Here is a 24,887-nt window from a genome sequence, read left to right as displayed (position 1 = left end):
ATAGACATCCCAAAGGACGGAAAGCAAGACCTTACCTATTAGGATTACAGGCAGGTATCCCCGTCTCTATGTGGATTAGACCTATGGAGTAACGTATAGTGAAAGATGGGCATGGAATCTATAGTAGGGGGTCGATGTCCTGATGTCCACTCCTACTTTGTCTTGTCCTGATAGTTGCCTGCCAGAGAAACACGTTGGTGGCGTGGAGGCAACGCTGTCCGAGACGGCGGTATAATCTTTAAATAGCGTCCCGTGCGTCATGACGTCACTGACATTGTATGCGTGTATTTATTAACATGTGATTCCTGCATGTCAGGACTCTTATGGGGAGTAACCTATGTCCATCTAAATAGTATATAAGGATTACGTGGTGGAGGCACGTGATTGGAATGGCTGTTTGAACGGGATAGAACTACTAGGATGAATGTATACCTAGAGAATGATAGGGCCCAGAATGACCATGGGAGAAGTGGCTTTTCTGAAATAAGTGTGGGTGGAATTTTTTTTTTCCAAATTTCCATCAAATTTCCTATTTTTTTTTTAATAAATAAATACAAAAATTTTGTTTACTACTAACATGAAGTATAATGTGTTACAAAAAACAATCTCAAAATCACTTGTGTAAGTTTAAGGTAGCCTTCACATGGCGTAAGCGTGCCGCTTATTCTGAGCCGTACACGCGAGCGCTGCGGAACACTTTCCATTCACTTCAATGGGAGCGCTCGTAACGACGGCTTTACGAGTGCTCCCATTGAAGTGAATGGGAAGTGTTCTGCAGCGCTCGCGTGTATGGCTCAGAATGAGGGGCACGTTTACGCCGTGTGAAGGCTCCCTAAGCGTCTTAGAGTTCTTGCCATTTAAAGAGACACATGTCATTTTTTAAAAACGAGGCCTGAACCTTAACTCACTTTTGGGCTGTGTCCTTAAGGGGTCAATAAATCGGCATGCATAGGTCAATTTAAATCCAGATGATGTGGACGAGTGGGGTGGAAATGGTTATGGCACCTATGGCATGTTCAAGCGGAGTAGAACTATATTCTTCCTCCCTGAGTCAAGGATTTTTATAGACTTGCAACAAAACATCTGGATGCACCAATTTAGTTGGTAAAAACCAGACAAAAACAATAGAAAGGTGATTTAATACTGTGTGTGAAAATGGTCTTGATAACGAAGACTTCACACCTGAAAGAAGAAAAGGAATGTTGTACATATGGGCACGCCCAGCATTGATTTTGTATAGTTCTTACTTATTGTAAAGCCAGTTAAGTTTCATTTTCTCTTTTTCGACCTTTGGACACACCCATGTCATTACATGCTGTGCTTTTATTCTACTGCTTCATTTCTCTTTAGATTCTGTTAGTTTTCATACAGAACTGAAGACATCAGTGCCGAGGTATTTTAGTGGTTTGTAGTAAAATCTAATCTACCTGGCAGTTGTTAACAAAGTTTAGGAGAACAAAGAAGAGTTAGTTCTCTACTTTATTATGGCTACTCCTTCGAAAAGACCGAAGATTCAAGATGAATCTACTCAGCAAGTCTGGTTACGACTGTGCGATCCATTTATCCGCACTGATGGAAATCTTATTTGTCCTATCATCAAAGCTGAATCCTCAATCCGTGTGCTCTACACGCTACAGGAGAAAGATCTTAAGAGTATTTTACATGAAGTATTCCGTGAAACTGGAATGGAAACACAAGAAATGAAATTGGACAAGTCACCATCTGATATAGACTTGCAAGACAATCTGTTTATTAGCTGCGTATCTCCTGATGTCATCAATGAAGAAAAACTAAACCGTTTTAGGGAAAGACTCAGATTCCATTTATCCAAGGATACAACAGTGAGAAATATCTCAGTTGACCGAGTGCGTAGTACAGAAGATGTTATCCCACAGCCGATGGTTTCAGGTAAGAAAAATGTGACTGTATTAGATATGTATATTAATAATGTCATATAGGTCAGGCATCAAAATATTAGATTGTAAATGTTGCATCTGGTTTATGTTTTAAAATCTCTCATTTAAAAAATTAACATAACAATATTTGGTTAATAGTGAAAAAAAAAATGGACTGTCCAGGAAAGCATTACAGGAGAGGGGATGTGTTGCATGGCAGAAAAGATACCGTGGCACTCCCGCTCTCTACTTACTAGTTTCCCATTATGTTATGCACCACTTAGGGATGCACAAAGGTCAGAGCTTGGAGCAAATGTGCCACTTTGAAGAGTTACACAGTGTAACGCCAGCAATATACATGAGATACTCATTGGGTTTCTTTCCCAAAACCACATAACTATGTACAGACAGATTAGACAGACATCTGCAAAGTCCAAGAGTGGAAAGGGTTGACACTGAATGTCTTAGTTATCAAAAGTTTTAGGCAGGTGTACAAAAAAATTTGCTACAAAATAAGAATGCTTTCAAAAATAGAAATGTTCATATTTTAACAAAACTAAGTGAATGAGCAAAAGAGAAAACTAAATTCCATCAATATTTGGTGTGACCTTTGCCCTTTGCTTTCCATCGATTCTTCTCCGTACACTTGCAGACAGTTTTTGAAGGAATTTGGCAGGGACATTGTACCAGACGTTTTGGAGAACTAAGCACAGATCTTCTGTAGATGTAGGCTTGTTCCAATCCTTCTGTCTCTTCATGTCATCCCAGACAGACTGGGTGATGATGGATCAGGGCTCTAAATCACTTACAGGGCAAAGGTCACACCAAATATTGATGGGATTTAGATTTTTCTTTTCTTCATTCAATTCATTTTGTTAATTGACAAAAATAAACAATTAACCCTTCAATTTTTGAAAGCATTCTTTCTCTGCAGCTTTGTCTAAAAATTTTGCGCAGTGCTGTGTGTTGAAGGTATACATTAAAGATCCTATGGCCTCACCAGTAATCTTACAATAGACACTACAAAATGCAGTGAAAAAGTAGTCTGACGATAAGTTCACACTAGTGTTCGGGTTTTCATTCTTCCGGACAATGTGGGGATCCCCCGTAAAAAAAAAACCTATTCTGCTTAAAAAACTGTTACCCGTGGTTTCTGCGTGGGTTCTACCCACAAGATGTGGAGAGAAAAGTCTTGTCTTTTCTCTCTGAATTTTTCAAGTGGAATGGACAATGGAATCCCCGAACGGAGACTGAGCACTAGTGTGAACCTGCCCTTAGCTGCAGGTCATGGCTAACTGCTTAATCTAGTCTGCTGTTCATCTGCATATTGAAAAAAAATAATTCTGAACATTTTGTAGTTGGAGGGGGACAATAAATTAATGGCAGATGAAGTGGGACGTTAAACTCGGGCAGCTAGAAGCAGACATTAAACCGTAGGTGTAGCTGGAGGGGGACATTACACTGGGGACAACTAGAGGCAGACAGATCCCCATCCAGCTACTCTCACGGTTTAATGCTCCCCTCCAGTTGTCTGCAGTTTAATGTCCCCCAGTTTAAGTGCCCCCTTCATCTGCCCCATTTCATGTCCTCTCCTCCATCTCAGCCCCCAGTATAATGACAAACACACACAGACAGACACATACTCACACACACACACACACACACACTCTCCATCCTGCATCTCACGTCCCCCTCCCGTCTCAGTACCTTACATGTATCTCTTCATCTCTCCACTGCACTGGACACTGACACGCCCACCTAGTCACGTGACCGTGTGATGTCACACAAGGTCCTTGAACCATAGTGAAGCATTCTTCCGATCACCAGAGCCTTTTATCTGTTATAAGAGCGGGCAGTGATCGGAGGAATGATTGTTCAGTAAAACAATACAGGTACATAGAGGGACATATAGGGAGCTACGTGGGACTGCGGGACAGGGGTATGAAAGCAGGACTGTCCCACCAAATGCAGGGCACTTGGGAGGTATGTGTGATATATCTTATTTTTTATGGGTCATATTTATGCCAAATATGATACCTAAAGGGGATATTGGGCCTAAAAGGATTTGTCACACCCGACAAGCAGACCCCACACAAATCAGCTAACCCGCCAGCTTCCAGGTGCTGGAATTTACCGCACTGGCTGAAGAACATGTGTAGGCTGCTGCTATTCAAGTTTACAGAAGCAGTGCAGCAGTAACATCCACTGCATATGGTTTTGGGAAATTGCTGCACCACTGGTTTTACTTGAATGGGAGCAGATTGAAAAATCAGCAGTATGACATATCTTTTTGGAGTCAGAAAACCCTGTTAGGCTGAGGCCCCATGTTGTGGAAATGCAGCTTTTTTTGTTCTAGATTTTGCTTTGTTTATTTGAGCCAAACTCAGGAGTGACTTGAAATGGAATGGAAATGATAAAGGAAGCTCTTAGACTGTTTTCATCTAATAAATCCACTCCAGACTTTGGCTCAAAAAACCACAGCAAAATCTGTAACAAAAAAAAAAAATCAGTGTTTCTGCATTGTGGGACCTTAACCTAAGGCCGGGGGCCCCATGAGACTGAAATGGCGCAATTTGCCCGCAGCAGATATGCCGCAGGAAAAATTGTGGTGTTTTACAGTAAGGCCAAAGAGGATGAGATTCTAGCAAATCCCATGCCCACTTTGCTCGAAAAGCCACGGTGCAGATGACAAGCCGCGATTTCCAAAAATCTCAGCATTTTGGAAATCACAGCATGTCAATTATACGGAAACGCTGCCCATTTCCCCATATGTCTAATTGTAACAAAAAGGAAACTCAGTGAATTTTCTGTCTAAAGACCTGCAGGAAGAACCGCAATGCATTGCTGCTACAGTTTTTCCCACACTGCTTTTTTGCTGTGTAACATCACCCAGGAGGACAGAAGAGCACTAAAGCTCAAAAAAACACCTCCCATTGAATTCAGTGGGTTCCTTTTTCTGCGAGCTATTCATTCCCGCTCGCGGAAAAAAAAAAGCCACATGCCCTTTCCTTGGGCTGATATCCTCCTCGCAACACTCCCTCCCGATTAGGCCCATTCATTTGGGCCTAATCCGACCTAATGGTTACCTCTGCAATAGGATATGCTCTAGTTTCACCATGTATGCAATAGTTTGTCCACTGTACAGTGCAGGATCAACCAGATCATGGTGTACCAGGGTTACCAGGCTGCCAGAAAGAGCCAGTATAGCATGCCCTGCCAATGTCACAGTGCATATCTGCAGTTCAGTCGCAGTTTCTACCGAACAAGCGGGTTGAGCAAATAGGGATACCTGCTGCAGTCCATGGGCTCAGTTGTCAGGGAACAGTTTGCAGCTACATGACCTAGTTCATGGCACAACCAACACCTGAGGTAGAATGGGTCTCCATTTTGAGTTTACAGTCCCAGCTACCTGTTTCCCCTCCGAGCGTACTCTCATCACAACCTTCCTCACCCCCACAGTAGTCGGTACAGTCTTTCACATTTTGGAAGTAACAGATCTGGGAGCCGTCTGCAGTAGTTCCTCGGTGGCTCTCCATAAGCAGCAAGTTCATCTCCTTCTGCTGTGCCTGGGATTGCTGCTGTTGTAGGATGACCTGCCCAAACTGCTTCACAAAGTCCTTAATGCTGGTGGTCTCCTTTTAATCTCTTCTGCAGCCTTCACCTAGGACATAGGAGAGGAAAAAAATGGGTGTATGCCTCTTTAAGACATGTTAAAATTGGGTATACCAGAATTCGAAGCATCATATGTGGGGAAGGTAGCTCGGTAGCACCAGTCAGAGGCAGGAACACAAATTTGTAGCAAAGACATCTAAAGGTAGGAGAAGAATAGACTTTCTTAAGGCTATTCCTACGAGTGAATGACAAAAAATGTGATTTTAATGGTAGAATCTCTTTAAAAGAAAACCACAAAATAAATAAACCTTCACGTTAGGCACAAAAATGAGCAAAATAAAATACAACCTTAACTCCATGCAAAAATAGTGTGAAACAAAATCCTACTTGTCTGAACGCTAACTAACCAATAAATACTTACTATACATGTGGCTTACTACCAGCCACATAAATCAACCAAAAAGACCATAATACCGTCTCAGAAGACTCACAGTGTCAGGACAGACTCAGGCACCTCCTCCCACTCCCTGGATTTGCCCTGAAGTGCAGGCTCTGCAGTCTTTTATGGCCCAGTAATGAGCCCGGGACCCACACCTGGGGCTGAGGCCTATTCTAGACACACACTGGACCACACATATGTTAGAAATCTGGGGGAGATATAGCATAATTCCAGCACTTTACATGTCACTTTTTCGTATGTACATTTAAAAAGTGTACATTGATTTTTATTTTTTAGAACCCGATTTTGGAATGCACAAACTGGAACTCTGTTACAAGGCGCTTTCTGAAATCCAGTCAGACGAAGCATCCTATATTAAAGATAGCATGAAGAATATACTGGAAGAATTTAAAGAAAAATACACAAAGATTGCCATACTCTCACAAAATGGTATGTTTCATTGTTGATTATCTTTTAGAATTTCTTTTATTCACATGCCATGGGTTTAAGTTAAAATTACAACCACAATTCCCAAAAATGTTGGGATGCTGTGTAAAATGTAAAGTAAATAAGAAGGTAATAATTTGTAAATCTGATATAATCATATTTTATTCACAGTATAACTTAGAACACGTCCAAAGTTGAAAGGTAGCCTTTTCTCCACTTCAGGCATATTATTCGATGGTGTTTCATTGATAAGAGTAGCTGAAGTGGGTCTCTATGTCTTCATTTGACAATAATCAAGGCCCAATGTATGGGTGCATTTTTCTCCAGGTCAGAAAATAAGTGGGAAGGTTTATCTTCTGGGTACCAACACACACTTAGAGAACTCTGCAGCTCATCTTCTCTTAGAATAGTTAGAAATTCAGAAGGTATGGAAGCCTAGGCAAAGCCTACAAACAGTGTGCAGGGGGAATATCTAGCATTTGAATAAGCCATCAATATCAGACTGGATGGGGATCTCACTCCACCTAAAAGCCTGTTGGCAACAGTTTCTGGAGTCACAATTACACAGTAGATTAAACAAACTTTTCCAAACATCGTGTAGAGGTCATGGCACCATATGTCCCATTGCCCAATTAATAGCCAATTTTATAACAACCATAAATATATATGTATATATAAATAACACATCAAACTTAAAATCTTTAGTGGAACTTTTGGCCACAGTGTTTATTAAGGTATTTTAAATAACAGCATAAATAAATAATTTATTCAATAAATAATTAATTCATGAATTAATAAATAATAAATAATCAATAAACAAGTCAATAAATTCATCAATATTAATTCACATAAAAAAATGTCCTATCAGCATTAGCTGATAGACTTACCTACAAGGCCATGCCTTAAAAAGACATGGCCCCCCAAAACACCGCAGCCAAGAATCAATGATGTTCTGTAAACCAACATTAATGATGTCATTGCCGACATCCGACAAATGCACCCCATCAAACCTATACAAACCAGCTTTGAATCCTTCCAAATTGGTGTGCCTGTAGGAAAACCCATTAATGCTGGGTAAGAACTTTGACATAGCTCTGTTGATTCTCTTGCGAATCTTCTTGCAGAAACCGCCGGTCTTGCCAGACCATATCAGCCGGGGGATGATTTCTGAGAAAACTAAAACCGTGTTGGGAAGCATACACTTTATTAAAGACAAATCTCTCCTCATTTCACAGAGCAATGACAAAGTTCCGACCCTGGAAACGTCATTCCCACCACAATGTATGATTAGTAAATCAGGAGAAGGCCAAGCATTAATCAACATTTTTACCTCCCCGACCAATCTCTTCCAAGTTAAACCCCTAATTCCCCACCATAAAATCGAAAGTTCGTTATAAAAACTAAGTTCTCAGTACACGTCCTCCTCATAGCGTGCTTCCTTGCCCAGTGTATACACGAATGCCCTAAAATCCAGTTGACCACATTATTCCCTATTTAAGAGAAAAAATAATTACTCATCTAAATATAACTCTGGATGGACATAAATATTAAACCTTCTAGAATTCCATCTACCAATTCTTTTTATTATTGATTCGTCGAGACCCAATCTTGTTGCCTACGTCGCAGCTCCAATTCTGAATGAATGGGAGGTAAATTTAAAATCAATCAAACCTAAAGCACGCAGTACTTTCTTAAGTACCAATGAAAATTGATATTGTGTAAGAGGAGAGAAATTGGAATGGATCAATAAAGGTCTCTTCTGTAACCAACTTACCACATTCTGCACTGGGCAAACTTTATTACCTGTTATCTTTGATAGCTTCAGCAGCTGTCCCCTTCCCCTTTGATCTGTTTTAGATTTTCTTACTTTAATGAAGACTACCTCCTGCTTTACACAAACATCCGAAATAAGCAATGGAGAAACAGAATTAGCATTGGATGTGACAATCTCACTAATACGCTGTGCCGCAAAAAATGCAACAACAAAAGCCACTCTGAAAAGACTTGTTTCAAATTCATTCCGGCAAACAGCCTCCAAAACATCCCATAAATCTGATAATAATTTAAAAGTAATTGGTCTCCTATTATCTTCTTTTACCAATTTCCTTTTATACCCTTTTATAAGCTGTTTCACTGGAAAGAAACTTAACAATGATGACTTACCATTTAGCTTTAAAAACTATCTTTGAAACTGTAGTAACCGCCTTACCCTGAATAAACAAACTATTTACAAACAATAATGCAGCGCTAACGCTAACTTCCCAACAATCAATATTGTTACTATTACAAAAACATAACCAATCAGAATATTCTGCCCATGTACAAGGGCTTATTGAATTCCTTATAATAGCCGCTATTGTTCCCAAATCAAATCCCATAGATGTGGTGGGCAGGGGATTCCCTTCTCTTCTGCGTCTGGAGCCAATTTCCGGAAAACATCCCACTGGCAACGCAATTAGGTTGTTCTTTCCTTCCAAATATTTTGCTTTTAACCAGATGTTCAACTTCAAACAGCATAAGACTAAATGTCGTAACAACCGTGCGGTAAGAACACACTTTGCAGACAACGTGTTGATACTTCAGTTGCTGGCTGTGGACTGTAAGTATATTTACTTACTTTTAGTCTGTGGCACTGCCTTAGCCTTTCAGTCAAGCAGATAATGACATACCGGCTCTGAGGTGCTCCCAAAGCAAGGATACAGACCAAACAGTCTCTGCCCATTTCAGTCTCTGCCCATTTCAGTCTCTGCCCATTTCAGTCTCTGACCATTGCTACCAGCATTGACACTTGGTTAAGGCTAACTGTGATTTGTGCCAGAGTCATGGCTCTATTCGATCAATTGTTTTGTTTAATTTTTAAACCTCATATTGTGAATCACTTTTTCAGGAAAAGGGAAGAGCTTTCTGCTTAATTTACTGTTTCTTTTGACAATTGACAATCAGGAAGAATATCAAAGCAACAACAAAGAACTAAAACTACCAAAGGTAAGTACTGATTTATAGAAATTATACAGTTCTATAACTGTGTAAACTTTAGATATTTACTTATTTATATTACAGAAGTAGCAAATGTTAACTTGAGGGTTGGCTGGTTACAATATTAAAGAGGACCTTTCACCATCTGGAGCACATAATACATTGCTAGAAAGCCGATAGTGCGCTGTGCCCCCCGGTGAAGAGCTATCGGTGCTGGTACTGTAGCTCTTCACTGTCAGAAGGGTGTTTTTGACAGTCTGTCAGTAACGCCCTTCCTCACAGCAGCGTCTATAGTGCTGTACTGTGAGATGGGGCGTTCCTTACTGCCCAGCAATGATGCTGAGCTGTGAGGAAGGCCCCCCAGTACTTGTCTATGGACAAGTACTGAGGGGGGAGGGGGCATTCCTCACTGCTCTCACAGTACAGCGCTATAGACGCTACTGTGAGGAGGGTTGTTCCTAACTGACTGTCAGAAACGCCCTTCTCCACTTTTTACATTTAATGCATTAAAAAGTCGCAGTTCATAAATCTGGAGTAAGTGGTGTAAAAATATAAAATGTTTTGTGCACATAAGCTGAAAAAAGTTGTAAATCTCTGTTTTGTGACATTTTACAGTAGAGGGCAGGGTGTGATAAATTTCCCCCTCAGAGTTTTAGTTTTATTTGTGGTTTCAGTCATTTAAGTCGGCACTGAATTCATTCACCTAAGCTAAAGTTGTATTTGTATTTGATAAAAGTGATAATGTGCCATTACCCCCTATTCTGCTCTGCTCTCATCCACTCCTCACACAACCGTCTCCAAGATTTCTCCCGTGCATCCCCCATACTCTGGAACTCCTTACCAAGACACATAAGACTGACCCCCACAATCACAGGATTCAAGAAGGCCCTGAAGACTCACCTATTCAGGAAGGCCTACAACCCCCAATAACACTATCACCGCACTGCCATCTGTACAGTCTCCCCCTCTCGTTCTGTCTCTACCCCCTTCCCCATAGATTGTAAGCCCTCATGGGCAGGGCCCTCTACCCCACTGTGCCAGTCGGTCACTGTTAGTATTATATCTACCTGTATATTCTGTGTATTGTATGTATCCTCCAAATGTAAAGCACCATGGAATTAATATAATAATGTACAGCACCATGGAATTAATATAATAATGTACAGAGCACCATGGAATTAATATAATAATGTACAGCACCATGGAATTAATATAACAAAGTACAGAGTACCATGGAAATAATATAATAATGTCCAGCACCATGGAATTAATATAATAATGTACAGCACCATGGAACTAATATAATAATGTACAGCACCATGGAATTAATATAATAATGTAAAGCACCATGGAATTAATATAATAATGTACAGCACCATTGAATTAATATAATAATGTACAGCACCATGGAATTAATATAATAATGTACAGCACCATGGAATTAATATAATAATGTACAGCACCATTGAATTAATATAATAATGTACAGCACCATGGAATTAATATAATAATGTACAGCACCATGGAATTAATATAATAATGTACAGCACCATGGAATTAATATAATAATGTACAGCACCATGGAATTAATATAATAATGTACAGCACCATGGAATTAATATAATAATGTACAGCACCATGGAATTAATATAATAATGTACAGCACCATGGAATTAATATAATAATGTACAGCACCATGGAATTAATATAATAATGTACAGCACCATGGAATTAATATAATAATGTACAGCACCATGGAATTAATGTAATAATGTACAGCACCATGGAATTAATATAATAATGTACAGCACCATGGAATTAATATAATAATGTAAAGCACCATGGAATTAATATAATAATGCACAGCACCATGTAATTAATACAATAATGTACAGTATCATGGAATTAATATAATAATGTATAGAACTATGGAATTAATATAATAATGTACAGCACCAGGGAATTAATATAATAATGTACAGCAACATAGAATTAATATAATAATGCACAGCACCATGTAATTAATACAATAATGTACAGCATCATGGAATTAATATAATAATGTAAAGCACCAGGGAATTAATATAATAATGTACAGCACCATGGAATTAATATAATAATGTACAGCACCAGGGAATTAATGGTGCTATATAAATAAACAATAATACAGTAATTACTTTACATATAAAACATTAAAGGAATCGTTCGTAAAGTCTATCTGCAAATTCATTAACTTAGTATTACTAATAGAGATGAGCGAACAGTGTTCTATCGAACACATGTTCGATCGGATATCAGGGTGTTCGCCATGTTCGAATCGAATCGAACACCGCGTGGTAAAGTGCGCCAAAATTCGATTCCCCTCCCACCTTCCCTGGCGCCTTTTTTGCACCAATAACAGCGCAGGGGAGGTGGGACAGGAACTACGACACCGGGGGCATTGAAAAAAATTGGAAAAGTCATTGGCTGCCGAAATCAGGTGACCTCCATTTTAGACGAATAGTGGATTTCAAATCCGGGTCATATGAGAATGTGAACTTTGTGACTATGAGACAGGGATAGCTGTACAGGCAGGGATAGCTAGGGATAACCTTTATTTAGGGAGGAATGTTATTAAAAATAACTTTTTGGGGCTCTATCGGGTGTGTAATTGTGATTTTTGTGAGATAAACTTTTTCCCATAGGGATGCATTGGCCAGCGCTGATTGGCCGAATTCCGTACTCTGGCCAATCAGTGCTGGCCAATGCATTGTATTGGCGTGATGAAGCAGTGCTGAATGTATGTGTTTAGCTCAACTACACCGGTGGAGTAGTTGAGCTAAGCACACAGATTCAGCTCTGCTTCAATCAGCGCTGGCCAATGCATTCTATTAGCTTGATGAAGCAGAGTGTGCACAAGGGTTCAAGCGCACCCTCGGCTCTGATGTAGCAGAGCCGTGGGTGCACAAGGGTTCAAGTGCACCCTCGGCTCTGCTACATCAGAGCCGAGGGTGCGCTTGAACCCTTATGCACCCTCGGCTCTGCTACATCAGAGCCGAGGGTGCGCTTGAACCCTTGTGCACCCTCGGCTCTGCTACATCAGAGCCGAGGGTGCGCTTGAACCCTTGTGCACACTCTGCTTCATCAAGCTAATATAATGCATTGGCCAGCGCTGATTGAAGCAGAGCTGAATCTGTGTGCTTAGATCAACTACTCCACCGGTGTAGTTGAGCTAAACACACACATTCAGCACTGCTTCATCACGCCAATACAATGCATTAGCCAGCGCTGATTGGCCAGAGTACGGAATTCGGCCAATCAGTGCTGGCTCTGCTGGAGGAGGCGGAGTCTAAGGTCGGACCTGAATGGAGACTGGTGTGGAGCGATCTTAGACTCCGCCTCCTCCAGCAGAGCCAGCGCTGATTGGTCGAGTTCCGTACTCTGGCCAATCAGCACTGGCCAGTGCATTTCTATGGGGAAAAGTTAGCTTGCGAAAGTCGCAAACTGACAGGGATTTCCATGAAATAAAGTGACTTTTATGCCCCCAGAAATGCTTCCCCTGCTGTCCCAGTGTCATTCCAGGGTGTTGGTATCATTTCCTGGGGTGTCATAGTGGACTTGGTGACCCTCCAGACACGAATTTGGGTTTCCCCCTTAACGAGTATATGTTCCCCATAGACTATAATGGGGTTCGAAACCCATTCGAACACTCGAACAGTGAGCGGCTGTTCGAATTGAATTTCGAACCTCGAACATTTTAGTGTTCGCTCATCTCTAATTACTAAATATATGTTATATATATATATTACTATGAATTCTGTGTTAAGAAGTATTATAAATTGTTTGCTTGTATCTAACAGCAATGTGCAACTATTGAGCTCAATTTCAGTTTACTAATGTGGAACAAATATCTCATCATAGGATATTACTGGAGATCCAACCATTGAAGAGCTTGGAGAAACTATAAACCAACTTCCGGATGTGGTAAGGACATTACTAAATTATATAAATCATAAATATCACCTGTTTGAAGGGATTACAGGTCTCTGACATGGGATGCAGCCTCAATATCACTCACCAAGCACAACACTATTCATTTACAGTAGGGAAAATAAGTATTTGCTACACTGGCAATTTTGCAAGCTTTGAAACTTTCAAAGAATTGAGTGGTCTGTCATTTTGTAGGTACACGTCAACTGTGAGAGACAAAATCTAAATGATATGTAAATAATTAATTTGCATTATTTTTAAATAATTAATTTGTATTGCATGAAATAAGTATTTGATCACCTACCAACCAGCAAGAATTCTGGATCTCACAGATGTTAGTTTTTCCTATTCTGCACTCATTACCTGTATTAATGGCACCTGTCTGAATTTGTTACCTGTATAAAATACACCTGTCCACACACTCCAACCTCTCTACCATGGCCAAGACCAAAGAGCTGCCTAAGGACACCAAGGAAAAAAACTGGGAGACCTGCACAAGATGACTGTCCGCAGACCAGGGCTACATGCAAGATCTCGCCTTGAGGAGTAAGGATGATTCTGAGAAAGGTCAGGAATCTGAATATGTTCCTCTTTTTTACTATATAGGTAAAAGATGTCATCAAAACATGTGAAAATAAGCAGGAGAAATTCAAAGCATTAATGGAGTCTACTTGTGCTGAACTAAGGCCTGCTGATCCTTCTGTAAGTACAGTATTCAAAGGGAACTGGTCAAAGTATAATCTGCAGGCAGGATGTTATAGAGCAGGGGGAGCTGAGCAGACTGATAGAGTTTTGTGGGAAAATATTCACTACAACTTGTAAAGTATTTGTTGATATATTTGCTTTTCTATGCATAGAAACAGTAAGCCCTCGTTCACATTAGCATTTGGAATCCATCCAGGGGAGTCTGCATTAGGACACCCCCCCCCCCCCCGATCGGAATACCAAACGCAAATGCAAAGTGCTGTGCTGTAAAAACACATGGACCGCATAGCCTATAACGGGGTCCGTGTGGTTGGCGCACGATCTCTGCACGGAACATGCTCACAGGAAAGTACTTCTCAATCTACTTCGCTCTCCAAATGTTTAGTGTGGAGATCATGCGCCAAGCACACGGACCACAATATAGTCTATGGGGTCCATGTGCTTTTACAGCACAGCGCTTGCAGTTGCATTGGTATTCCGTTTGGGGGGGGGAGATCCTCATGCGGACTCCCCCGAATGGAATGGAATCCAAACGCTAATGTGAACCAGGGGTGATTGAGTCAGGAAGTGTTAGGATTGTGCAGAGACTGCGGCCATGATATGGGCGTCGCTGTCTGTTCCTCTGCACAATCCAGGGTTGCAAGGGTTAACCTGCCTTGCAACAGCCTGGCGTGGTCGACTGGTTGATCGACATGTGTGTCGACCTATGGACGCTCGGATTGGGCAGCTGGGCTATTTGCTGGTGGCTGTCCCTTGCCTATATAAGGGGGCTGGTCTGGACGCCCGGCGCTCTATGATCGCATTCCAAAACCTAAAATGATGTGCGTATGGGTTCCAGCCTTTAAACAAGAATTGCCTGAGATAGCAATGCCACTGCTAGCCAGGCAGCATGCTGCCTTGTGTGGTTGTGGTAAAACTCAGTAGGGTCAGCTAGCAGTACTTCTCAGACAGGGTGACTGGGAGTGGGCTTGGTAGTAGTTGCTTGGGTGGAACAACTGCACACAGGGTTTACACGGTCTCTGGCTAGTCCTGGAGTTCAGGCTAGCCAGTTTGTTTGTTTGTGCGACTGCTCTGACTGCACAGGACTCTGTGATTGGTAACAGGGCAAACCTGGTTGTTTATTTAGCTGGCAGTGATATCAACTGTCAGTCACTGTTCACACCAGGCTTTTAGTAGTCAGTAACCCAGAGGGCTCCACAGGGTTTAGTTTTTTGTTTGTTTTTTTTAAAATAAATCCTGCTGACCATAACAGGAAGGCAGTAATATCAGTGACTGACAGCTGTCTCTGCATACACATACATGGAGGGTTGTCAGTCACTGACAGCACTGCCCCCTTGACCCAATTACTGTTTCTTAGCAATAAAAAATGAAAAGTTCTAGTGGATCTTGTCCCACAAAACTATATATGCATCTGCTTAGCTTTCCCTGCTCTGTAACATCCTGCCAATATTACGTTAGGTCATTCTGTCAACTGATAAAGTGACTATTTTCTCTTGTGTACAGGCTACGGAGCAATCTCAAAATCTGTTTAGGAGCTTACAAAACTATTTTGAAGGTGGAAGAATTGATGCTGAGCCATATATACTGCCACAGTAAGTACAGTGACTTTATCATTGCTTGACAAAATACGGTACTGTAGTCACATCCCTCAGGCGCATACAATGTATTCACTTTTTTCAGATTTTGCTATGTTAAGTCCTCGTACTACATCTAAAAAAAAAAATAGTTTTCCCCATTGATCTGCTTTCAATACACCATAATGAGAACAAGAAAACAATTTTAGAAACATTTGCGAATTTCATAAAAGCTAAACTAAACTAAAATTTTGCATGGACATAAGTATTCAGACCATTTTCTATGACACTTGAAATTTAGCTCTGGGAGTTTCCCATTTCTCTTTAGCTTCTTTGAGATTATATAGTTTTAGAACCCCATTAATTCCATGGTGCTTTACATTACATACAAAACAGAAAATGCACAAATACGAAAGCAAGTACAATCGACTAAAGACTAGAGATGGGCACACCCATAATCTGCAATGGCGGGGCATATAATGGGTAAAATATTTTTTGTGAGTGCACTTTACAATAACTGGTTTTCACTTTGTTTGCTGATAGTAGTTAAATGTCCTCTTTGTTTATTTTAGTGGTTTATTGTATATGTTTTTTTTTATGTAATTCTTTTCTTATAGGAAAGATCTAGAGCACAGCTATGAGTCTACAACAAAATGCATCATACATCTTAGATACGGGACATGTTATCAGATAAAAGTGGATTATTTTAGCAATGAAGATTTGAAACAACAATTGTATGAACTTGTCTCATTGAAAAGTAATGGTAGGTGGAATATTGAGAATACTTAAAAAAAAAAAAAAAAAAAAAAAAAAAAAGGAAAATTTCAAACGTACTTAAATCATTTGTAGAGATGAGCGAATAGTATTCGAAACTCTAGTTTCGAATACCTCGCTCCCATAGGAATGGGCCGGCTGCTTCCACTCACTCCTATGGAGCGAGGTATTCGAAACTAGAGTTCCGAATACTATTCGCTCATCTCTAATCATAATCATCTAATCAAATGCAAGTGTTGAAAATCATGTGTTTTCCAGGAGGCATCCATTTTTAGTTTCTCTGCTCACAGACTTCAGATCAGACCAAGGAACCCTTCAATGCAGCAAGAACCCATTCTCCTAGCAATTGTAGAATACAGCCCTCCATACAGATTAGATTGATTTCAATAGATTCCACTGAAATTTGTGAGATCAAAAATTATTCTAATGTGTATGAGTCCTTAAACCTTAGGTTTATCACCACCCTAAAAAAAACGAATCTCATATTCTAATTCCCAATACAGTACTGAAGGAACAAGGCACTTTTAAAGCAGGAGCATTACACATTTTAGCATTTGATCTACATTTTGTGAAGCCAAGTTAGATTATCTAAGAAGGGAATAGGGGAAGCAAATTATAGGGGAGCAAATTATATGCACATCAGATGCTTCAGTGTCCCACAATAGTAACTGTAATCACAATAAGTTGCACACTCAGTGGCGTAACTAGGAATGGTGGGGCCCCGTGGCGAACTTTTGACATGGGGCCCCCCCTCCCCAAACCGATGCCGAAGACCTCGACTGACCCCCTCCTCTGCACTCTATTATGTCCCTTAGTAAGCCCTGCACACAGTATTATGTCCATTAGTGGCCCCTCCACACAGTATTATGTCCATTAGTGGCCCCTGCACACACAGTATTAACCCCTATAGTGTCCAATGCACACAGTATTAACCCCTATAGTGTCCAATGCACACAGTATTAACCCCTATAGTGTCCAATGCACACAGTATTAACCCCTATAGTGTCCAATGCACACACAGTATTATCCCAATAGTGTCCCCTGCACACACAGTATTAACCCCTATAGTGTCCCCTGCACACACAGTATTAACCCCTATAGTGTCCAATGCACACACAATATTAACCCCTATAGTGTCCAATGCACACACAGTATTAACCCCTATAGTGTCCAATGCACACAGTATTATCCCCTATAGTGTCCCCTGCACACACAGTATTAACCCCTATAGTGTCCAATGCACACACAGTATTAACCCCTATAGTGTCCAATGCACACACAGTATTAACCCCAATAGTGTCCCCTACACACAGTATTATCCCCAATAGTGTCCCCATATGTCCCACTGTGGACACCTATAAACATTTATTATACTCTGGGGTCTGAAAAGACCCCAGAGTATAATAATCGGAGACCCGGGGGATTAAAACCATTAAAAGAACAGACAGTTGCTTACCTGTTCCTGTCGGCTGCCGCGCTTGTCCAGCTTTAATGACGTCAGACGTCACATGACCCGGCAAGCTGGCCTGGGTCATGTGACGTCAGAGACGTCAGACACAAATGACGGAGGCCTGGCAGGATCGTGGAGAGGTAAGTAACAGTGTTTTTTATGTTCCCTTACCTCTCCGGTCCACCGATCATTATACTCGGGGGTCTGCAAAGACCCCGAGTATAATGATAGCCCCTGTGGGGCCCGCGGTGTCACTTGCCGATCCCGGCCCAGCCAGTGAATAGGGCCCGTAACGGACTTAAAAAAAGAAAAAACGCAGCGGTAGCGGCTGTCACCGGGCCCCCTAATGGCCCGGGCCCTGTGGCAGCTGCTACTGCTGCTACCACGGTAGTTACGCCCCTGTGCACACTGAAAAAGGGTTAATTTGAGTATATCTGTCTTTTACCCCTTTCTTTGGTTCCTGAGATGCAGTGAAAGTGCCGGCTGATATACAGTGGTCAGAGTTTTCTGCTTCCGACCCGTATTATGTACAGGACAAGTGCCAGAAATGACGCCATATAGCTGATCAGTCTGATGACCGGCTATTGGCTCCCTACAGATAGGTATTTATGGTCTGTCCTGAGGATAAACCATAAAAAATTATCCCTGGACAACCCCTTTAATATAACCTACTAATGTCCCACACTTTAAAGAGGTTGTCGTGTGTGTGTGTGTGTGTGTGTGTGTGTGTGTGTGTGTGTGTTATATACTTTTCATATTAATCCGTGGGAGGTGGAAAAAACAAACAAACAAACAAAAAAAAAACACTTGCCTTTCCCCGATGCTCAGGTGTCCTCCTAGCATGGTCCGCTCCTGAAGCTCTGCTGCCTTCTTTTGCCAGAAGTCCGCACTGGCTGTGATGTCCCAGGTCCCTTCCCTTAGGCAGCTGATTGGCAGAGGGAACTTCTGCTGGAAGAATCCAACAGAGGTGCAGGACCGAACCATGTTGGGTGACACTGGGGACAGGAGGGAAAGTTCTGTGTATTTTTTATTTATTTTTTTTTGCACCCCCCCCCCTCTTCCCCAGCCTAATTAAAAACAAAACAAAACAAAAAAAAAACGGAAATGCGGCTTTTTTTTTGTTGCAGATCTTGCTGTGGTTTTTTGAGCCAAAGCCAGGAGTCGATTGAGCAGACGGTAAAAGTATAAGAACTTCCTTTATATTTCCCATTACTTTTGTAGCCATTCTTGGCTTTGGCTCAAAAAAACGTTACCAAATCTGCAACGTGACATCTTGGCCTTAAAGGGGTTGTCCAGGCTAAACTTTTAAAGTTTAAATCTGCTGGGGGCAGCGGAAAAAAATAAAACACTCACTTGTCCCAATTGCTCCATTCTCGTCCTGTGCCTCCTGGTTCGTCTGCTCTCCCGGGTCTCTTCCAGCATTGTGCTGAAGATGCAGATTGACCTCAGGAAAAGGACCCATGATGTCACGGATAGTGACACTCAGGCCCTTCGCTGATTGGCCTTAGTGGTCACGTGACCACTGAAGTCAATCAGCAGTTTCAGCACAACACCGGAAGATGCCACCACAGCAAAAGAACCGGGAGGTGCGGGAGAACACCAGAGCAACAGGAGTATACATTTATTTTTCTCTTCTTTTTTTTTTTTTTTCACTGCCCCCCTGCTTATTAAAACTTTAAAAGGTTGTCCATTTTTGCCTGGACAACCCCTTTAATGCCCATACAGTAGCCTCTTCACTGGTCCCTCTATAGCAGTATTGAGTGATTACTTACCTGTTTGCTTCCCAATCTCTCTCCTTCTTGCTTCGGGCACACTGATGTGACGTTATATGTGCCCGGAGCATGAAGAAGCAGGAGGCGCCGGAGCAGACAGGTAAGTATTGGGGCTTAGCCTGTAGGCGATGATGTAATGCACAGTGTATGGGGGGGACCCCAGCCAGGAGCGGTGGAGAGGTAAGTGCATAGAGCCCTTATCGCACCTCCACTGCCAATTATAAAAAGCAGTGGGGTCTGGAAGGGCCCACTAAGGCTTCGGGGCCCACCAGGGGATTCACCGATCCCCCAGTAGGCCAGTTCGACCCTTCCTCTACACCACGTGCAGGACACAGAATCCACAAACCTACATGTATATGGGAGACAACTACAGGCAGCAAATATATTAACACTAGAGATGGGTGAACTACTTTGTAACAAACTAGATTTGACCTGAATATTCCAAGTAGTTTGTTTTCTAACAAAACCGAGCAAATGGAATACAGAAGAGATACATGTGTGTGACTCAGACTCTAAAGTCCTAGAACCATCAACATCAACTGATAGCCTCTCAGCCAATAGACAGTGGTAGGTGGACACCTTACAGTGCTGATGTCATATGCAGTACATAATCTGTCTCCCAAGATTTGCATATTCTCCCATGTTCCTTTGCAGTGGAGCAACTATGGCTATAAGTCTCCACACACCTGAGAAGGTGGTCTCTCCCTAAGGAGTGACGTTATCCCCACTACTTGGAGATATGCATCTTTTAAATCCAGAGTAGCTAGGATGTTGTCTGGCTGCAAGAAGGTGGTGACAGATTTTATGTTTACTATCTATTATAATCCTTCAGTCTCCTGATGGTTTTGGCATCAGGAAGACCAGAGAACACCCAGGCCTCATTTTAAAGGGGGCACCTACACCAAGATACGTTTCCACTCATATTCTACTACAATTGTCTTGCACGAAGTTGATAGCATAACCATATTGGATTACTTGAAACACCCAAGAATCTAGAATGATATCCAACCAGGCCCGATGGGAAAAAAGAAAGATGACCTCCTATAGGAATGTTGCAAACTGTAGTAGGGAGGATGGTGTGACAAATAAGATTTTTTTGACTTTTTTGGCATCTCTGGTATTCTTCCATTCTGAGCCTAGATTGCCCCTGGTAACAGGACCTAGGGTGCTGAAAAGCCTGAGGGGTTCAATCTCTCCTGCCCTGGAAGGACTAAAGAAAAGTCTTGCCTTTTTTGTCTGCTAAGTCTTCCATGATCTAGTCCAGCTGACTACCCAAGAGCTTACTGGGCCCAAAGGGCAAGGAATAAATATTATATTTAGATGCATTATCTGCTCACTAGGACTTTAGGCACATAGTTCTGTGGGGAGCAGCGGTAAGAGCCTGTTTTTTTTTTTTTTGTTTTTGTTTTTTTTACCAATCTGGAAAATAGACTTTTTTTCCTCTTTCATAAAATCCTCCATGTACCGTATTTTTCGGACTATAAGACGCACCTAGGTTTTTGAGGAGGAAAATAGGGAAAAAAAATTTTGAAGCAAAAAATGGTAAAATATTTAATATATGGGAGTTGTAGTTTTGCAACAGCTGCAAGGCCACATTGACAGGTGACCCTGCAGCTGTACAGGGACGCATAGAGTGTTTATTTTTTTTTTTTGCGGGTCCAGAAGTACTTTTTAGTTATACCATTTTGGGGAATATCTATTGCTTAGATCACCTTGTATTGAAAAAAAAACCCCGTGGTTTGACATATGATTTTCTACATATATATATATATATATATATATATATATATATATATATATAATATTTCTAGGGACAGGAGGTGATTTAGAACTTTAATTATTTCATATTTTTATTATATATTTTTAAACCTTTTTTCTTTTTTTTTTACTATTTTATTCCCCCCCGGGGGCTTGAGCCTGCGGTCACTTGATTGCAAGTCCCATAGACGGCAATACAACTGCATTGCCGTCTATGGGACATTCTGTCTATTAGTATTACGACTGGTCATAGACCCAGCCGCATTACTAATATAGCAGTGACAGGCCTGGGGGCCTCATTAGGCTCCCGGCTGTCACCCGAACAGGTCGGCTCTTGTGATATCGCCGCGCAGGAGCCGGCCTGCAACTTCACAGGTACGGGGCCGGTGGGGACCGGCCCCGGGGGAGAAGGGTCCACCGATACTGACCCGGCATCCGCTGTACTAGAGAGGCGGATTCCGGCGAGGGATAGACGCCGGGGCCTGAGACATCGCTACGATCCTCTGCCCTGCATGAAGCCAGCGGCGGGGGGACGGAGGAGCGGAATAGCATCACTCCTCCCGCTGCTGGCTTCATGCAGGGCAGAGGAGCGCAGCGATGTCTCAGGCCCCGGCGTCTATCCCTTGCTGGCATTCGCCTCTCTATTACGGCGGGTGCCAGGCGCCACATTCGGACTATAAGACGCACCCTTCTTTTCCCCCCCAAATTTTGGGGAAAAAAAGTGCGTCTTATAGTCCGAAAAATACGGTATTCCTTAACCAAGATGACCACATCAGGAATCCAGGGTTCTTCAGAAGGATTCCCTCAACTGGCAACATCTATTGAGCTCGTATCCATCTGGGAGGGGAATATCACAATTTCTACAGGATATGTTTTCTCTTAGAAGATGACTTTCTTCTAATAGAATCGCCACCGCCGAAGGTAGAAGATGGCATCTAAGAGAAAAAACTTGTCATTACAAATTTAGCAACTTAATAAACTGCAAGAAAAAAATTACAACTACCTTGAAGAAATATAAAAAAAAAAAAAGGAAAAAAGGGTGCGATAATCTTCAGCGTCAAATCAGCAGGAACACCAGTGACTCTGTTTGCACAAAGAGAAAGTAAGGGTATAAATATGGGAAAAAAAAACTCCACCCCTTCAATGAGAATGGTGAAACATCACTTTCAGTAACTTAATCAACAAATCAAACCACCCCTTTAATCCAATCCAATTTTTTCATTTTTTTAAGGAACAATATGCTAAGCTAACATCAAAAGACAGCAAACCCCCTCTGCAAAGAAAACGCAAAATAAAGCAGCTTACAACAACAAAAAACACCACTTTTTTATATGTAGATTGTGAGCCCCATATAGGGATCACAATGCACTTTTTTTTCCCATCACTATGTCTTTTGTAGAAAAGGAAGAAATCCACACAAACACAGGGAGAACATGCAAGCGCCTTGCAGATGTTGTTCCTGGCAGGTTTTGAGCCCAGGACCACAGCACTGCAGGGCTGCAGTGCTAACCACTGAGCCACCATTTTAAAGGGTGGGGTAATGTTTAATTAACTATTTAAATTAAATATTCTGCCTGTCCTACCAGCACATAGGGAAATAAATTTCCCATTATTAGGGCAACACGGTGGCTCAGTGGTTAGCATTGCAGTGCTGGAGTCCTGGGTTCGAAATCCCACCAGGAACAACATCTGCAAGGAGTTTGTATGGATTTCCTCCCATTCTACAAAGACATACTGACAGGAAAAAAAAAAAAAAAAAAAAGTACATAGTGATCCCTATATGGGTCTCACAATCTACATGACAAAAAGAAAGAAATACCCCATTATTGTGCTGCTGGATGTCAGGGAATACTCTGTTTTTACAGACACAGATAGTTATAATTAACAACTACTACTAAGAATGTGTAAGAATTTTACAGGATAACCAAATAATTTAAATTTACAGGTGGTTTTGTAGAGAAAATGCATATAATGGTATATAACATATTCTCATTATTTTACAGCTGCTGTGAGAACTAATAATGGACTCAATCAGCACACAAGAAACCAAGCAATTAAGTGTTTACAAACCAGATTTGCCATTTTAACAGACTCTAATATCTCTGACATTGATAGGGTAAGTTTTCAGATCCCAGAACATAATAGGTGGAGGCTCAGGGGAGGTAAAAAAACAAAAACAAAAAAAAACATTAATACTTTCCGTTACCTCTTTTGGACCTGCCCACAGCATGTGGCGCTCTTCTGGTGATCACCATTGAGGTCTGTGATTGAGCCATTAGCAGTAACATGGGCACGCTTGTGCAGTGCAATTCAGGGACCACAGGTACTTTTCCTTATAAGTAACGCACTGATGAATTTCAACCTATTTCTCATTACTGACTGTGAAGCTTTGCTGTTAACAAGGTCATTAAGGAAAAATAGTCTGGAATTCATCAGTGTCACTTCCTTGTGATGTAACCTGTGGCCCCTGAACTGAGTGCAGTTATAACTACATCCAGGTACATAGTATGTCACCCCCTTACAGTCAGTAATGAAAAAAAGCCTGGAATTAATCAGTGTGTCACTACGACAGAACACTTAAATAAAGGTTTGACCAGCACCTATGCTTGCAGTTGCATTCGGTATTCTGTTCGGGGGGTCCTCATGCGGACTCCCCCAGATGGAATACAAATGTAGATGTGAACGAGGCCTTAGGCTAAGGCTCCACGGGACAGCCAAAAAGCACTATGGGAAAAAACGTGGTGACAACACATCGCGGTTCTTCCCGGAGCGCTTTAGACAGAAAGTTTGTAGCGTTTTCTTCTGTGGACTATCTGTCACAATTATATCTATGGGGAAACTGACGGCGTTTCTGTAGATATACTGTAACTGACATGCTGTGATTTCCAAAAACGTGGCGTGTCCGCACCACGGTTTTTACCATGAAATAAGTATGGGATTCGCTAGAATCCCATCCACTTTGCTCTTACTGTAAAACCTTAGGGTGGTAACACAGATTTTTACCTGGGATAACAATAATACATTTTATTTGTATAGTGCCAGCCTATTCCAGAACACTTTACAAATTGTAGGGTTCAAATAAAGACACAAAGAGATATTGCAAAGTAATAAATCAATTCATACAATGGGACTGAGAGCCCTGCTCATAAGAGCTTACAATCTATAAGGTAGAGGGGGTGATACAGGAGGTAGCAGGGACGGCAATGAGGGAGGGGGCGGAGACATCCTGCAGGAAGAAGATGAAGCTGTGCGGGGGATTCATTTTATAGAGTGAGCAGTGCAGCAGCACTGAGGGCTTCTCAAGAGTGAGTAGAGACTGGTGAGGTTAACCCATGCATGCAGGGCAGGCTGTACAGCACACAGTACTATGCTGCCTGCTGCTCTTTCTCCTTTCCAAATTAAAATAAGTTTGCTGCCTGGGGAAGAAGGGGTTACAAGTGCCACATTCAGTGTCTTTGAAGAGTGTTTTAATGGAGAACTATGAGAACACTTTTCACTGACACTGAATGTGGTATT

General features: G+C 41.6%; 1 protein-coding gene across 1 annotated transcript; it reads left to right on the top strand.

Annotated features, from left to right (window-relative positions):
* The first annotated feature begins 1,484 nt into the window (after nucleotides 1–1,484).
* LOC142183425 (uncharacterized) lies at nucleotides 1,485–23,619 on the top strand. Its single transcript, XM_075258547.1, has 9 exons — nucleotides 1,485–1,908; nucleotides 6,244–6,396; nucleotides 9,281–9,378; nucleotides 13,270–13,332; nucleotides 13,945–14,040; nucleotides 15,547–15,635; nucleotides 16,235–16,380; nucleotides 23,375–23,487; nucleotides 23,599–23,619. Exons 1-9 carry the CDS (start codon nucleotides 1,485–1,487, stop codon nucleotides 23,617–23,619), a joined length of 1,203 nt encoding a protein of 400 aa, XP_075114648.1.
* The last annotated feature ends 1,268 nt before the right edge of the window (nucleotides 23,620–24,887 follow it).

This window comes from Leptodactylus fuscus, chromosome 1 (genome assembly GCF_031893055.1).
Source record: "Leptodactylus fuscus isolate aLepFus1 chromosome 1, aLepFus1.hap2, whole genome shotgun sequence".
Taxonomy (NCBI): domain Eukaryota; kingdom Metazoa; phylum Chordata; class Amphibia; order Anura; family Leptodactylidae; genus Leptodactylus; species Leptodactylus fuscus.
This window is presented reverse-complemented; position numbering and strand designations above follow the sequence as displayed.